Source organism: Oryctolagus cuniculus, chromosome 13 (genome assembly GCF_051225735.1).
Source record: "Oryctolagus cuniculus isolate XC-2025 breed Fujian yellow rabbit chromosome 13, ASM5122573v1, whole genome shotgun sequence".
Classification (NCBI taxonomy): domain Eukaryota; kingdom Metazoa; phylum Chordata; class Mammalia; order Lagomorpha; family Leporidae; genus Oryctolagus; species Oryctolagus cuniculus.
This window is the reverse complement of record NC_142879.1, coordinates 48,840,598-48,858,280: the sequence shown is the minus strand read 5'-3', so window position 1 is coordinate 48,858,280 and position 17,683 is coordinate 48,840,598. Positions and strand designations below refer to the sequence as shown.

Sequence of the window (17,683 nt, the reverse complement as noted above, 5' to 3'; positions counted from 1 at the left end):
TTAGGGAACTGGGCTTTAACAAGCTGTGTCACAGCACCAGACCCTGGGAGAGTCTCACTTAGCCAGCACCTGTGTAGATGACCAGAAAATACTTGATGAAAATATTCATACTATGAACACCTAACTTCAAGCTTTTGAAATACAAGGTTGAAATTCATTTATGTTTTATTTCGAAGTAGTCAGTAGGTTGAAAACTTAATAAAGTAACCTGAAATCTCCTCTCATCTTTTATATTTGGGAAATAATTATTAACTTTAGCTGAATCCACAAGTTATGCTCCCAAAATCTGAACTCTGTGCCAGGTGAGCCAGTTAGTAGCTCAAACTCCAGTGCAGGGTTTGAGCGTGAACTCCTGATTCTGGGGGAGCCTCCTTAGAGTGCATCTGTGTATGCTTCCCTGGGGGACAGTAGCCCTGTGGTCCCATTCACAGGAAGAGGCCTCAGCAGAGTGGACTCCTCCCCCTCTTGGTGGGGGGGCAGGGGGTGGTCGGCCCTGGAAGGCTGCCACAAACCACACCAAACACTGGAGTAAGGGAAAGGGTTTATTGGTGGGGAAACCTGACAGACTGGAGGGAAGGGACGAAGGAGAGAGAGGAGAGCAGAAGAGAGAGAGACACGCACGCGCACACACACACGTACAAGATCAGGTCCTGTTAAACCTTTGCCAGAGAGGGGGCAGGGAAGTAGGAACAGCGAATCCCATTAGGGTGGGGGTGGAGCTGACACCTGTGGTTGGGCCGTGTGGTCACCTGGCTTCCAGCAATGGTGGCAGGGGTGTAGATCGCGCCACAGATAAGACTGCACCATTTTACTAACACACACACGCGTGGTGCGCCTGTGTTCCTGGGCCTTTCCCTGTGCACAGACCCAAGAATCCCGCAGGTCTGACTGTACTTGACATCCCACCAAGCCCCTGGTGAGGGACAGGGCGGTGCCTGCTGTCTGGACATCCCATGGCCTCCTGGGCGTATTCTGGAGGGACGGTCAGTGGAAGCTTGCAGGCCCGCTCGAGTGTCCAGCCCGTGGGTACTGGAAGACTGTGAGGCTCGGGTGAGCCCCCTCCTTCCCCCTGCTGCCAGCAGGGCTTCTCTCTTTCAGGAATGTCGGGACAGCGTTGGCCATCTGTGGCCTTCCTGTGGGCCAAAACATGCCCTGTAGCTTGCCAGCGGGCCACTTGTAGCCTGCTGTTTGCATGTGAAACATCCCTGTCTCCTCCTGACCCTCCCACAGCTGTGTGTGTGTGACGCTGTCACCCTAGCCTCGCACGCCGAGGTAGGGGCTTTTGCACTGGGCACCCCCAGACCTTTGCCCGGCTCTGGCCACGTGCCCTAGAGGCACCGTCCAGCCCTGCTCCTCTCCTCGGCCATTGCACCTGCCCAGGGATGCTTCCTCTCAGTGCTTCTGTGTCTCCGTCCACAGCGCCCAAGCTCATGTCTGAGGTCACACTGTATTTCTTCCAGCATTGTATGCATCCCTGTTGATGCGTTTCTCATCGTGCCGAGTTCTGCAGGTCCTGGGATCCTGAATTTGCAGTTTCTGGGTCTGCTGACTGTCAGGCCAAGTGGAGGGAGGAGGAAGAAGCAGGGGTGGGCAAAGGGAGACATGAGCCCAGGTCCTGACAGGCCTCAGCCCAGCTGCAGGGCACCGTGTAGCATGCCCCCCGGGCTGCAGTGCGGTGGAGGTGCTGACCGCACTCCCCCAGCAGGGGCGGCAAGGCCTTCCCAGGAGGGCATCGAGCCTGGCTCCCGAGCCATCATGCCTGCAGCACCTGCCTTCCCTTCCTGGATGGTCTCACTCAGATCGCTTAGCCTTAATCGGGGAAGGCCTCAGCAGGCTGTTTTCCAGAGACTTTGGGTTGGGTGGGGGCTGCTACTCCAGGACTCTGCAGCTCCTTGCGAGGGTTTTGCCATGAGTGGGAGCCCCCAGGCTTACTTCCCCTACCTGACTGGGGTCTCTGTCCCTCCACAGGTGGGCTTCTGCCAGCATCATCTGGCTGTGTGCCGCCCCTCCTCCCCAGGCCCCTGCTACCCCTCAACTCCTCACCTGCTTGGATGTTTGCCCCCTGACCCCAGGCACAGGTCACTGAGGGGCCAGCTCCTCATGAGAGAGTAGGGAGCTGGTTCAGGGGCCCTCCTGTCTTTGATACACCTGGACTCCCCAGTGGTGACACCTGGAGCAGCCACTGTGCACTTACTGCAGTGGACGCCATAAAGAGCGTCACCGTGTGCTTGACAGCATCGCTGCATGTGATGAAACAGTGACGGGCCTCCCGGGTCTGGGTGGTGGTGTGCAGGGAGTGGCAGTGGCGCGTCAGCACTGGCACTTGGGTATATCCTGCAGCATCCCAGTTCTGGGAGTGCTTGAAAGCGCTGCAGAGGATCCTGTCCCTTTTAAGCCTTTTCCTGAGATGTACGAAAGGCAGTGAAGTTTAGTTTCCATATTCGTTTAAATGTAGTCATCCTTACATTGTTTTTTTACTTTAAAGCTATTTGAAATCAAAATGAAAATTCTATTAATGGAGCCTCATAGCCATTATCCTAAAACATAGCAAGACACCAATTCAAGGAAAATTTGGATGATCTATTTGTTTGGCCATTCTAAAACAACGCAATCCATAATTTCAGGCTGGCTTGTTTTTTTATTCCCCCTCCCTCTCTCTTCGCGCTCCCTCCCTCCCACCTTTCTGTGTTGCTGGAGTGAGCTGTAAACATAGCCAGAGGCACAATACGGATTACAGATAATTCAACCTTTCAAAAACATTCAATGAAACAAGACTTTGCATTGAAGTATTAATTTGACACTATATTAAATTGTCACTTCCAGCCTTGGGAAAAAAAAATGAGTGAAACACGATAATAACAGCAATTTCCGCAAGCCGGAGCCCAGGTTCACCCTGTCATGCGGAGGTATAAATATTTATCCCTTGCAGAGCCTCACTTAGGACCAGGCTGCTGAAACCTCAGTCAGCTGTGAACGATCTCGTGCGATGCATTTTGCATGAGAAGAGCAACAGATCGGGATTCACAACGCACCTTCTTCTTGGTGGGAGCCTCAGAGGGGAGGAACGAAGGCAGGAGGAGCTGTGGCTGCTGCATTTCCAGTTCATCACTGCACTGCGGTCCTAACAGGCCTGCAGCCGCCCAGGAAAAACTTCTAAGGGAGGCTTGGGAACAGGGGACATTTGTTTGCCTTTAATTGTCACCTTGGCATCATTTCTAAAATTTTTTTTAAAGGGCAGAAAAGTGTTAGTGTTAGAAATGGAGGCTACAGGCTAAACCTTACCAACCAATATAAAAATTTCTGAGAGCAGTCTTAGAAAAAACAGAAGGCACTGCACGATAAATAATGAAGGGCGATGACATGTGTCACACAGCTGTGAGAATGCAGGAATGTGCACCGTTTAATGACACGCAGCGAGTTTAACACCGAGAGTGTCAGAACCAGTGTCCTTACACAGGAGGTGCAGCAAGAGCTGATGGTGCTCACATTCGCCTGTTCCAACATCGGGAGTGCATGTTCAGCCTGTGTTCAGATGCAGGCTGTGCGCATGGCTGCACTGAGCACCTGTGGGCCGGGGCTGCCGCCTCTGGTGCCAGGCGGAGCGTCTAGGTTTGGGATGAGGGAAACAGGTGAGCTGGAGAGCCCCAGGAGGTGGAAATAACAGAGGGTGGGGCGGGTAGTGTGTGGTGAGGAGCCTTCCAAAGGAGAGATGCTGTGCTGTGGCTCTGCCAGGATGAGAATCTCTGGTCTGATGTATGCTCCGCATTTGTGAGCCACACATGGAGTGGCCAGGGTTGAGGCGTGTTTGGTGCATATTCAGCCTTGTCTCCCTGGGGATCTCAGAGCGGCCATGGACAGGAACCGGCCAGGCTCCTGCCGAGTGTGTAAATCCGTGGCAGGTTTGTGCTTATACCAGTGGGGAAGGCGTGCCCGGTGGCCACATCCAGACCCTGTGGCTGAAAGTGGAAGGCGTGTTTGTTCCTCTCTTAGAGAGGCCCTGAGGTCGAAGCTGTCACTTTTCGGTTCTCGTAACCTGGAAGTGAAACAGATCCCTCAGACCGCCTTGTGGTTGCATCCACAGCGCTAACAAGAAGCTTGTAGCTGCCGAGGGCGTTTGTGACCATTGAAGACGAGAGGATGCTCATGCGGAATAACAGACAGTTAACAAACACGAAGCATGCATCGTGGGGCCCCCGGGACCCCCTCTCCTTTGTGAAGCGTTCATTGGCAAGTTATTCTGCTAATTTGTGTATGATGTTGGTGTTTTGCAGGAAAGGTGCTCAGAGTTGTGTCCTAAAAGCAGTGCAGGACAGAAATAACTTTTTAGCCTCTCTAATATTTATAAAACATTGTCCCACTTTATAAACACACACGTGCACACACACACTCACACACACACACAGTTACTCATTTTTGGCAAGTTTTTATCCTATGGAGAGTCCCTGACATTGGGAATTCCTATTCTCATTTAAAATGTAGTCATTCCCTGGAAAGCTCCTTAGGGACGCATCAGGTGCTGGTGGTGGTGGGCTCCCTCCCTCCCTCCCTCTCCGCGGCACCTGGGCCTGCTTGTGTCATCGCAGGCCTTGTCTCCCTTATCTGTACTTCTGCAGCTTTCTCCCTGGGTTGGACCAGGGAGGCCCCGTGTGCCACTGCAGTCGCTGCGCACGTGGCCCTGAGGTTACAGGGGCCAATGGGACCAATTCTCTGAGTCCATGTTCGCTTCAGGAAGCTGGGAGACTTTTGAGTGGGAATTCCGTGTAAATCCGAGAACAGAATTCTTCACCCACTTTCGGCAACAGCTTGGTCATCACTAGCGTCGCGATTCCTCTCTGCCTCCTTCCCCAGAGCCCCGGGTCAGGGTCGCCACGCACGCATGTGCAGTAACCGCTTGTGTCGGCGCTCTCCCCGCCCACCCCAGAGTCGCTCCCGGCACCGCAGCACTTACCAGATTAACATCCTTAAGCAATTACTTGGCGGCTACTCCTTGTTCTCCTCGTGGCTGACACATGCCATCTTTTTTCCTGCCTTTCTTCTCGTGTAATGTCCTTCATTTATCACGGCCATCATGAGAAAAAGCCTGGGCTCCCCTTTCACCATAAATCACCCTGGATTGTCTTCCTGCCTTCAGAATCCAGAATTTTCATATTTACAACACCTGGAGGTGAGAGTCATGGTGTTAATTATAAAGATAGGCAATACGCATCTGTTAAAAAAAAAACGTTGGGGGCTGGCACTTTGGCATAATGGGTAAAGCTGCCGCCTGCAGTGCCAGCATCCCATATGGCACTGGTTCAAGACCCAGCTGCTCCACTTCAGATCCGGCTCTCTGCTGTGGCCTGGGAAAGCAGTGGAAGATGACCCAAGTCCTTGGGCCCCTGCACCCATGTGGGAGACCCAGAAGAAGCTCCTGGCTCCTGGCTTTGGATCAGCCCAGCTCCAGCTGTTGGGGCCATTTGAGGAGTGAACCAGCAATTGGAAGACCTCTCTCTCCCTCTCTCTCTCTCTCTGCCTCTGCTTCTACTTCTCTGTAATTCTTCCCTTCAAATAAATTAATAAATCTTTTTCTAAAAATCTTGGATTTTTTAATTGCCCCGTTCATTTATTTATTCAACAGTAATTAATGAAGTTAAGCTTTTACATGCTAGGTCTTGCTGAGTTCTGGGGCGTTCACATAGAACAAAATGGGTCCAGTGACCCCTTCATAGAGCTGACGTCGGGCAGGGAAGCCGTATGAACTGGCTGAATCCTGTGTTGATATGCACCTCACAGGAAAGGCTGTTGACTGGAAATGAGCTGGAGGGCTACTGGGTGCAGACAGAAGCAGAAACACAGCGCTGGCTGAGGTGGCCTACAATCTGCAGAACGAGACGGTCCCAGGCCCCCTGGGTTGAAGCCCTGAGCAAATCCGTGTTTAATGGGCACAGAGAGGAGGAAGAATCGGCCAAGAGTGGAAGGAGAGAAGCGAGGAGCACACAGTGTTTACACAGCCACAGGAAGAGCACCGGCCAGGAAGGGCCAAGCAAGAGAAAGGCGACAAGCATCGTCGCCTTTAGCCTCTCCGGGGTCACTGATGGCCTTAGTGGGAGAGGTGCGCTGAGGAGGTGAGAGGCAGAGTGAGTTACAGAATGGGTGGGGAGTAGGGCGGAACCAGAAATAAGTGCTGTCACGTCAGTGTAGACAGCATTGTAAGGTTGATCAAGAGAGAGCCCATGGGTAGAAAAGGAGGCAGGACCAACCAAAGAGGCTTTGTTTTTACTTTTTGGTATAAAAACTTTCAAACATAAAAAGGATTGATAGCTTATTCCCATTACTTGGATTGAAGAGTTATTAATGTTTTTACCATATTTACATCCTTTTTTTTAAAGTATCTCAAATTACACAGAATTTTCTTCTCCAAGAACTTGAACGTGCTCCTCTGAAACAGAAGGGCTCACACACTAACACCTGGCGAGTGGGTGTCCCGATGAGCCCGGTGCCCTGGCGCTGCCCCCGGCCACCATGTCTCTACTGTGGAGGGAGCGTTTCTCCTTTTGGTTTGGTTTTGTTATGTTTGTTTTCCAGGAGAAACTGTAGCACCTTTGATGACAGTCGGGGTTAGGGGAGGAGGTGGGTAAAGCATGAGAAGCCAACAACATGGGGCGCAGGGGGACTGCAGAGCTGCATCTCGCGAGCGCCACCCTCCGGCCTCCCACTGGAGCTGCCCAGCAGATTGTGGGAGATTCGGCAACAGGAAGAGGAAGCCAAGGCCCTCACTGCCAGAGGGTTCCGTCGTCCCTTTGGTGGAGGATCAGTCTCTCCTGTGTGGTCAGCACAGTGCTGGGCATTATATGGATGCATAATAAGTATTTTTTAAATGAATGTATGAATGGATGTTAAGAGAGGGATTTTGAGGCCTGAAGAAAATGGAAAAGGTTCAGATGACAGAAACCATTTCTGTAGAAGACATTTTTGTATAGTTCATGGAAAATGCACATTGTTGAGGGGGGAGATATGCACAGATTTCAGAAATGTTTTACACCAAAGCAAGCTCCTGCTAGCTACAGACACTAAAAGAACAAGGCATCAGTCTGAAAAGAGCCCCCAACACAGCAACATGACATCTGATAAAACTGAAGCAAGGGGAGGCAATGCTGTAGTTCAGTAGGTTAAGCCACAGCCTGCAGCGTTGGCATACTGTGTGGGCATGGGTTCAAGTCCCAGCTGCTCTGCTTCCAATCTGCCTCCCTGCTAATGCACCTGGGAAACAGCAAAAGATGGTCCAAGTGCTCGGGCCCCTGTACCCACGAGGGAGATTCAGAAGAAGCTCCTGGCTCTTGGCTTCAGCCTGACCCAGTCCTGACTATTGTCGGCCATTTGTTGAGTGAGCTGTAAGACTGCCTTTGAAATCAATCAATCAATCTTTAAAAATAACTGAAACAAGGACAAACATCAAATTTATGATTACAGCTTGGGTGGAGGAATGGTAAGATTGTTGGTGCTTCGCAGAAAGTTGGAGGGGACGACACCCCCAAGAAATCAGCAGTTTACAAGTGGAGAGCTCATTTTAAGAAGAGACAGACAGTGCTGGTGTTGAAGGCTGCAGTAGCAGACCATATGCATCAGTTTACAGGGGACAGAGTTATCCCATTCATGCCTTGATGGAAGAGACTGACGATCAGCGGTAGAAGCAGCAGCCAACACCATCGATCTTCCAACGGGTCCAGCTCATGCAATTCTGACTGAAAAATTAAAGTGGAGCCAACTCTGCTCAATGGGTGCCAAAATTGCTACAGCCAGATCAGCTGCAGGCAGGAGCAGAGCTTTCCAGAAACCCTGGAACACATGAGATCCAGATCATGAAGCGTCCCATTGAAGGATCGGAACAGGAGATGAAACATGGCGTTACCAGCACAGTCCTGCAGAGAAAGCACCATCAAAGCAGTGGCTACCAAGAGGAAGGCATGGTCCAGTCAAAAGCAAAGCAGAGCCGGCGCCGTGGCTCAATAGGCTAATCCTCCACCTAGCGGCGCCGGCACACCGGGTTCTAGTCCCGGTTGGGGCGCCGGATTCTGTCCCGGTTGCCCCTCTTCCAGGCCAGCTCTCTGCTATGGCCAGGGAGTGCAGTGGAGGATGGCCCAGGTGCTTGGGCCCTGCACCCCATGGGAGACCAGGAAAAGCACCTGGCTCCTGGCTCCTGCCAGGATCAGCGCGGTGCGCCGGCTGCAGCGGCGGCCATTGGAGGGTGAACCAACGGCAAAGGAAGACCTTTCTCTCTCTGTCTCTCTCTCTCACTGTCCACTCTGCCTGTCAAAAAAAAAAAAAAAAAAAAAAAAAAAAAAAAAAAAAAAAAGCAAAGCAGACTGCTTAAGAGCAAAAGGCATGGGGTCGGCACCATGGTGTAGTGGGTAAAGTCGCCACCTGCAGTGCCGGCATTCCATATAGGCAAGGTTCCAGGCCTGGCTGCCCACTTCTGATCCAGCTTTCTGCTATGGCCTGGGAAAGCAGTAGAGGATGGCCCAAGTGCTTGGGTCCCTGCACCTGTGTGGGAGACCTGGAAGAAGCTCCTGGCTCCTGGCTTTGGATTGGCCCAGCTCCGGCCGTTGCAGCCATTTAGGGAGTGAACCAGCAGATAGAAGACCTCTCTCGCTCGCTCTCTCTCTCTCTCTCTCTCTCTCTGCTTCTCTTTAACTCAGCCTTTCAAATAAATAAATAAATCTTTTTTTTTTTGACAGAGTGGACAGTGAGAGAGAGAAAGGTCTTCCTTTTCCTTTGGTTCACCCCCCAATGGCTACTGTGGCTGGCGCGGCGCACCGCACCGATCCAAAGCCAGGAGCCAGGTGCTTCTCCTGGTCTCCCATGCGGGTGCAGGGCCCAAGCACTTGGGCCATCCTCCACTGCACTCCCGGGTCACAGCAGAGAGCTGGCCTGGAATAGGAGTAACTGGGACAGAATCCGGCGCCCCGACCAGGACTAGAACCTAGTGAGCCGCAGCACCAGCCAAATAAATAAATCTTAAAAAAAAAAAAAAGAAGGTAACAGCATCAGTTTTTTGTGGGGATGCTCGAAGCATTTTGCTGTTGACTTTTGGGAGGGCCAAGGGCTGGTAACATCTGCTTATTAGTAGAGTATCTTTAGAGCGGGAGCGAGAGTCTCCACATGAAGACTCCCAGAGAGGCCTCCCCGTGACTGCTCCTGCTCCTCTCGTCTAACGGGCAGTTCTGTGAGAGTCTTGGTGGGAGATGATTGAGCATCTGCCTATGAGAGAGTCCTCATCTGGCTCCCTATTTCTCTCTGTTTCAAAAAGCTCTGTAAGGGACACCCCTTTCTCTCCAGGTAATAATGTTAAAAGTTGGCATTACTGTGGTTCAATTCCCTGGACCCTCAGCTCTTTAGGGGTGAACTAAATGACTGCTGTCAATTCTTATAATAGTGTCTTGACTTTGATGGAGCTTAAGTTGAGTGATAAAAATCTATGTTCTTAAATTCTGTCTGAACTTCATTTTTCCTTGAACTTCTTGAAGTCCTCTTGTTTCACGACAACCTGCAATAGGCTCTGTCCTAAGAACTTATAATTTGCTGATTTATTTATTTACTTGAAAGGCAGAGTTACACAGAGATAGGCAAGGCAGAGAGAGAGAGAGAGGTCTTCCATCCGATGGTTCACTCCCCAATTGGCCGCAAGGGCCGGAGCTGTGCCAATCCGAAACCAGGAGCCAGGAGCTTCTTCCAGGTCTCCCACATAGGTGCAGGGGTCCAAGGACTTGGGCCATCTTCCACTGCTTTCCCAGGCCACAGCAGAGAGCTGGATCAGAAGTGGAGCAGCCAGGTCTTGAACCGGCACCCATATGGGATGCCTGCACTTTAGGCCAGGGCATTAACCCACTGCGCCACAGCGCCAGCCCCAATCGTTTGCTAATTTAATCATCACAAAAACCCTGTGGGTTAGGAGCTGCTGTTACTCCTGGTCTCTAAATCAGGAGCCTCGGCAAGGTTGAGTGACTCACCCGAGGTCACACAGTTAGTGAAGGCAACGGCTGGACCCACAGCACCAGGAGTGGCTGAGTTGCGCCAAGAGCCCCAGCTAAAGCTATGGCCGTGAATTCACAAACCCCTAGGTATTGAGATCTCCTCTTGTAATTTGTGTGCGTAGGGGTCCTTATAGATAAGCCCGCGGGTGCTAAGACTTTAGCGTACTCTGGGTCAGCTGGTGAAGAGGCTGAAAGGATTACCTGCAGGCCCCTTGGTGTTGGTGGCTGCATGGTGGTACTGGAGGACCGTGGCCTCCTCCAGCCCTGGAGTTCCTTTATGAACAAGTGAGTGGATCCTTTGCCCCGGGCCCACAGCCAGAAACTCACTCCTTGGATAGAACGTTCTCTTCTGCAAAATGTTGGGTCATAAATGCTTCCCATGCTCTTGGCACCCTCTGCTGTTTGGTAGTGCTGGGATCTCCTAGATAGACTTAAATGTGATGAGTTGTGGTGTTGTATATGTTTATGTATTCAAGGATTTTTAAGCAGACTCATAATCTGTAATTTTCATCTGAGAGCTCCTAGGTGAGCCATCAGTACATGTAGACACTGAGGAAGTAGTTCGGATTTTTCAAAATTTTTCATTTACTTGCTTGAGAGGCAGAGAGAGTGCTCCCCATCTACTGATTGACTCCCCAAATCCTGGTAACAGCTGGGGTTGGGCTAATGCGAGAGCTCGGAGCTGTGAACTCCATCCAGGTCTCCCAGGTCTTCCACATGGATGCCAGGAACCCAAGCACTTGACCATCACCTCTGCCTCCCAGGCTCTGCATTAGCAGGAAGCTGGAATCGGGAGCTGGTGCCAATTATTGAACACAAGGCACACTGCTGTGGGATCCTGGCATCTCAACCACCGGGCTGAACACCCATCCACTAGATCCAATTTGATCTGTTTTATTCTGTGTAGTGATAGATCTAGTGTTGCTTAAAAAAATGTTTTAAAGATTTTATCCTTATTTATTAGAAGGAGAAAGTGGCAGAGAGGCGGTCACTTTCATCTGCAGATTCTCTCCCCAAATGGCCATGGCTGGGCCAGGCGGGAGCCAGGAGCCAGAAACTCCATCTGGGTCTCCCACATGGGTGTCAGGGACCCAAGTTCTTGGCCATCTTCCACTGCTTTCCCAAGTGCATCAGCAGGGAGCTGGATTGGAAGGAGGGCAGCCAGGACTCTGACTTGGGATGCTGGCGTGGCAGGCATTGGTTTAACCTGCTGCACAGCACTGGCCCCAGCAGATCTAGCCTTAGATTAGGTGTGGGGGATTGTCACAGAATATAACCTGTGGGTATTTTTCCCTGATAAAAAGAAAACTCAGAAGAGCTTCTCTGAGTAATATTCACGAAGTTTCTTGGGCAGAGTCAGCAACGTGAATGCCGATCCTGACCAAGGAGAGCCTGTCTCAGCAGGGCGTCTAACAGGGAGCCCATGACGAGAACCATCTGAGCGGAGTGGCACAGAGACGCAGTGACAGCCGCACTGACACTGGCAGGTGCTGGGGGCCCAGGGTCGTGTGTTGTGGGCCTGGAAAGTTCCCACCGCAGAGTGCATCCCAGACACAGCCAGGGCGTCGCTGCGAGCTGGTTTCACGCACCACACGGACGGTGCCAGAGCTGCGAATAGAAGCCCCATCACCGCCATCTTGAGCGCGGGGCTCGGCTCCAGCGTGAAGTGCCGCGATAGCCTTGTTGTCTGTCATCCGCCCAGCAGCCTTCGGGGCAGGAACCAGGCGCGCATTTTCTGGAAGGGGACACTAACACGCACTGGGATGAGGAACTTGCCCGAGCCTCCACCGCCCGTAACACGGAGGCACCGACGGGGGCGCACAGCTGCTCGCCTTCGGCTGTGCTGGCCCGGCAGAACCCAGCGGTCCGGTCCCCGTGCCTCAGGCCCATGCACCCGCCTGTCTGCAAAGGCAGCCGACAACTGCCCTTTTTATGTCTACAGTTCCGATGTGAAAAGTTTTCTTTTCAGCCAAGGGCTACTTCTGACCTGTTTTGCATTAGCAAAATTCCAAGTTAATTGATTATACTTTGAAAGGAGAGAAATAGAAAATGATACACTCATCCGATTTCAAATACTAAGCTGAGGTAAAACCACTCAGAAAATACATCAAATTAAAGGGACTAGTGTCATGGCACAGATCAAGACATTGCCTGCAGTGCCCACGTCCCATAAAAATGAAAAGCTTTTAATACCGAAGGTGGTTAAATATTATCAGTTGATTTAACAGTGCATACCACTAAAAAGTCTGAAAGGACAGCATTCTAATTACTTTTATTTTTTATGAAATTCCCATTGGGGAAAAAAGAAAAATCCAAGTAGGATAGACAAAAAAATAAATAAATAAATAAAAATCACCCTAAATTCCACTGCTAGCATCTGGCGAAGTTCTCCCAGGCATCTGTGTAAATGTGCACAGGGTTTACCGTATTCAGCTCACGCTATTCATGCTGGCCACTAGCCTGGAGACTTCAAATATGTCATAGGCATACTTTTTTTCTGAAAATTTTTTCCTCTGCTTTTAAGGAAAGGAAAACTTTAAACTTGCTCTGGACCCTGTTTATATTATGTCTGCCAGTCAGGAGACAGCGCCATCTGGTGGGCCCTTGGAGCCGTTTGGAGAAAGGTCATTAAAGACTGAGGGCCGTGTTGTGTTTTTGCAACTCACTTTGGAAATGATGTCAGCCCTGGGGTTCATCCAACAGATTTGGTGAATAACAACCCGGAGCCAGAGAATCCCCGTCTGTGTATAGAGCAGGAGCAAATGATCCATGGTAGCAAGGAGACCCGTTCTTGCCCCTGCTTAGCTCTAGATGTTAAAGTCTCTGGGAAACGAACGCCAGAGCTCAGCCCTGCTAACTCCTGAGACCCAGCGCGGTACGGTTTCCTCCTCCATTGTGGCTTCAGTGCTGTTAAGGAAGCTAGCATCCCCCACGAGAGTTCCTGGGTTCAATACCCAGCTCCGGCCCCTGACTCCAGCACCCTTCTGGTGCTGACTCTAGAAGGCCGCAATGGTGGCTCAACTCATTGTGTTCCTGCCACTCATGCGGGAGACCTGGATTGAGTTCCTGGCTCCCACCTTTGGCCCCAACCAAGCCCTGGCTGTGGCAGGCATTTGAAAAATGGAAGCTATGTATGTGTGTCTGTCTGTCTGTCTCTGTCCTTTAAATAAATGTTTAAAAAAGAAATAGCAGCAGCAGCCAGTCTTGATGGTCAAGTTGCCCAGCCTTCCCCTTGTAAAGTCATGGTCAGGGATTCTGGAGTAGATGATAGAAGGCCTGGATGGAGTGTGACCTCACCTCAAAAGAATTTCAGGAAGGACCAACCACTTGTCCTGTTGCTTCGCACTGTTATATCCAAGTTATAACTTTACAAACGAGTTTAAAGTGTTAGGAAAAGGATCTCTTCGGAGATAAAATGGAATTTTCTTAGTATCTGTGTACAAGTGGCAAGCACAGATCTGATCAGTAAACAGTGCAAGTGTGGTGATCCCGTGTAAACAGGACCTCGCTGGCTGAAGGGTTTTCCTTTGCGTGAATGTCATCGGCAGGAGAGTTGTGCTTTACGTCTCTAGAGCGTGTTCTGATTGGACCTTCACCATTTTCTTTGTCTTCCCTGCAGTACATAGTGGAATGTCACGGGATCACTCTTCTCCCCCAGTTCCTGGGCATGTACCGGCTTAATGTCGACGGCGTGGAAATATACGTGATTGTTACCAGGAATGTGTTCAGCCACCGTCTGTCTGTATATAGGAAATACGACTTAAAGGTGAGATTACTTCTGGTAATGTTTGTGCAGGGCCTCAAGCTCACTCATCCATCCAGTCCGTGTCATAGCCGACGATACAAAGTGCCTGGGCATCGCTCACAGCCTCCGGCTCACCAGCTGATGGCACAGTTAGCTGCCCTGTGAGCTGTCGGTGCTTCCATGCTTTGGAGACGCCGTGTCTGTTCACTCTGCACCAGCTGTGCACCAGCCCCTGTTCCAGGTGCCAGGATAGTGAGGGGTGCTAGGCAGAGCTGATGCTGCAGGGGCAGCGACGGGCACTGAGTGGACATCCTCAGGGTGCAGCATGTTGGGGGCGGTCAGCGCTGCGGATAGAAGCACACAGGCTGTCGGGAGGAGTCACTGCAGCCAACTTGAGGAAAGAATGTTCCTGGCAGAGGGAACGGTTGGCACACGGGGCCCAAGACCAGTCACTTTTCGGCACTTGGAGTGAGGGGAGCCCTGGGAATTCTATAGAGGAGCACGATCTGACTGCCAGCATCACCAACACGGGGAAGCGTCCAAGTTAGGGGCTGGTGAACTCCGACCTTCCCTGCTCTGGGGAGGGGGCCGTGTTTGTAATAAAGTTTTATTGGCACACTGCCATGCACATTGCTTCTGGAGTGTCTGCGGCGGCTGTTGCACGGACGCAGAGGTGAGCAGTCACACAGGAGACGGTCCTGGACCACCAGGCCTCAAAGTTGACCCTGTGACCTTTCTTAGGAAGTCTGCCAACCTCAGGTCTGCATCAGTTGGTTCTCAGGTTGATTTCTTTTTTAATTTCAGGTTCTTTTTGTTCATGTTCTTAAAAGAGCTGTGTTTATGAATAATTTGCAGTATTAGAACTTAAAGTGAGAACTGTGAAGATAGGTAGTTTATTGATAAGAGTGGAGAAGCCATTAGTGAGACAGGCAGCATCGCTCGGCCTTTCCGCCGGCCTCGGTGACGGCCGGCTTACCGCGAGGCGGCTGCAGCGTCCCAGCTGACTCCGCTGTAGGTGTCATGGAGAGCACTCTGACCTCTCTGAAGCTGTGCACTTGGGAAAGGAGGTTGGGAGTGCCACGGTCACTTCTTCTAGATAACTGTGCGTATTCTTCTTTGATACTACACCAAAACTTGACGAGAGGTTATTCCTCAAAGTTTAATTATCGCATGCAGTCTGGAAACCCATCAGCAAGCTCTGTGTATTCCTATGACGAAGACCTGTCCGTCTGGCGCACGCATCAGTCTGAACGTGTGATGTTAAGAGTCACCCATGTGGGACGTCTGGTTCCCTGCAGTTCGCGGCTCTTCCAGTCACTGACCTGTTTCATTCTGCAGTGTTAAAAAGTATTGCAGCCACCACCGCTGTTAGCAGAAAGGTCTTCCGCGAGTGAGGAAGCTGTCAAGCTCAGAGGGATAGATACACGTTTCTCAAAATTCTGGTTTTCAGTTGAAAGTTCAGATTGAATCATGGGCCAGAAGGGCTGTCCGTGGGTTTCTGTGATGCGACAGCACACGCACCCCCGACACACACAGACACACAAGCCATCGTGGCTTCGTTTGGTGTTGAGCAGACATCTGCCACAAGCCCAGATCTGAGTAAACCTAGATTATAAATTCTTGCAAGTAAAAATGCCGTTTGGTGAAAAAGGTGGCTAGTTCAGCTTGTAACTCAGACTATCCCAGAGAGGGGTCTTGAGAAACTGTTCCTTTACAAACACAAGTGCCTTGTGCGTATGTGGTGCTCAGAACAGTGGCGGGGGGGGGGGGGGGGGTCCTCCAGCATCACTGCTTGATTAAGTGAATTGTGTTGCTCCTCATGCTTGCTCGGTGCCTGACCTTGGAGGATCGGGGGCTCACATACAACCAACAAGTCGCGATGCCAACGTGTGTGGCTTCAGCGGCCGCTCTGCAGTGATGGGAGACCTCCGCAGTGATGCCAGTCCATTCCATTTGTCAGTCGCAGTCAGTGCTGGCACCCTTGGTGCTTGTTTTCTGCTACGCTACCAACAGTGTTACAAAGCCATCATTATTCTTAACAGTACCCAAGGGAGCAGCAAGACAGTGGAAAGAGAAAGTCATGTCCCAGTCATATTATAAAAGTAGTTGTATCTCTGCAGACTCCTGAAGGGTCTTGGCACCCACCCACCCTCTGGGATTCTTGGGATCATGCTTTGAGAAATGCTAGTGCCAGTAAAGAACGTGCTCTGGGCTTGTCCGCAGCCTCTGACGTCCTTGTAAACTGGATCAGCTTCTGAAAGGCGGCCTTGCTCTGGCCTGTCTCCACGGCTTGGCCCCTGGGGAGATCCCAGCCAGCGCTCAGAACTGCTTCTCGAAGCTTTGTGGTGCCGCCGAGGGCAGCCTGCCTCTGTGCGGGGAGCCAGAGGAGCCTCTGGAGCTGCGTGCGCTGGTTTTATGACTTGTTAACTGAGTGCAAGTTGCTTACCCTCTGATCCAGTTTCTTCATCCGTTAAAACAGGGATACTGTTACCCCCATGTGCAGCACGGTGAAGGTTTGCTGTCGTGTTCAGCGTAAGGCGTAGCGTGTGGGAATTGGTCGGCGGGTCTTAGCTGCCTCATGCATTCCACTGGGTGTCGAGGTGCTTGAGGGCAGGTGTTCTGTCCAGTGTTTTTTTTTAATCAGCCTCCAGCGCCTGAGCATACAAGGAATTACACGTCTGGGAACCACATCTTGATGTCAGTTATGCATGGAGGTTGGAGGTTATTGTTTTAATTTGCCTTGCACGTCACGCTTTCTCTCTTTCACTTGTAGAATAAGAAATCCTCTTCTTGCCAGGACTTGGCATTGTAATGGAATCTGCACGTTTCCCATCATTTCAGGGCCCAAACTCTCAGCCTTAACTTATTAGGCTAGCTTTCCTATTTTTGTCTCAGTTGTGGTGAGGGGTGGGGGGGATTTAAACTGGGGTGGGTGTACGTCCAGGCTGATGGCCCCTGCATTTACACAGAGATCATTCCCCGGGAGTCAGAAGCAGAGGGACTCACTGGAGGGAAGACACGCGCAGACCAACTTCCTGGTTAAGATCACAAAGTGGCCTGAACAGTTTGCCCCCAGCCAGCAACACAGGCAGTGCTCACATGTTAACAGATGGCCCCGTCTGTGGCTTTGTTTTTCTAATCTGGGGATATCCTTCGTTGGAAACCAGTGTGTAAAGGAAGGTATTTGTGGCCCACATTCAGGAAGCCCTCGGGGAAGGAAAGGAGACCACCGCAGATGACCAAGTGGCAGCTGTTGGCAGTGCCCCTCGGTTGCCTGCTGCGCTGCTGCTGGGTGGTCCCCGGGTTTCCCTCGTGAGGTTCTGACATCACCCATCGTTGGGGAGTCGTCCCCAAGAAACGTGGAGCCTTTCCCTGGGCTGGCGCAGGGTCTCGCAGATCCCCCGACCCCGGCCTAGGCCGTGGAGGATTGATCTTGGGGAGGCTGGCCGTCTGGCCGTGGCTCCCCTCCCCTCCAGCATCTCTCCTGGGGCTGTGAATTACCCAGGGCCTGAGCTGCCTTGTGAAGCTAGCCCTGGAGTTGAAGGTTCAGCTCCCTGGGGGCCAGTGGGACCACTTTCACTTTTCCCAGGCCACCTCATGCATCCCAAGGCACTAGGCAAGAGTCAGGCAGACAGGTGGCTCTGCCGACCTCGTGGCAGCGTGTGTGTCCAGTGCTGTGGGGAGACCAGCCCCAGCCACTTCCCAGTGACACCAGCACCTGCTGCAGGTGAGATGCCCGGACTGCCGCTGGGAGCACACAGCACACACAGCCCTCATCGGGCGGCACACCGAGGCCTCCCCACCCCCGGCCACTTGTGTCCCAGCTTGTCCTCTGAATTAAAATCTGCACACACAAAGGCAAGCTTCCCTGCCTGCCTCCTACCCCAGCTCACCTGCAATGACCCAGAGCTCTGAGGCATGGCACCAA

General features: G+C 51.7%; 1 protein-coding gene across 1 annotated transcript in view; it reads left to right on the top strand.

Annotated features, from left to right (window-relative positions):
- The window catches only part of PIP4K2A (phosphatidylinositol-5-phosphate 4-kinase type 2 alpha), a 176,063-nt gene that overhangs the window by 130,005 nt on the left and 28,375 nt on the right, over positions 1-17,683 (top strand). Inside the window, exon 5 of the mRNA XM_002717397.5 lies at positions 13,630-13,776. Within this exon, the coding sequence (XP_002717443.3) occupies positions 13,630-13,776 (147 nt within the window). The remainder of the gene's footprint in view (positions 1-13,629; positions 13,777-17,683) is intronic.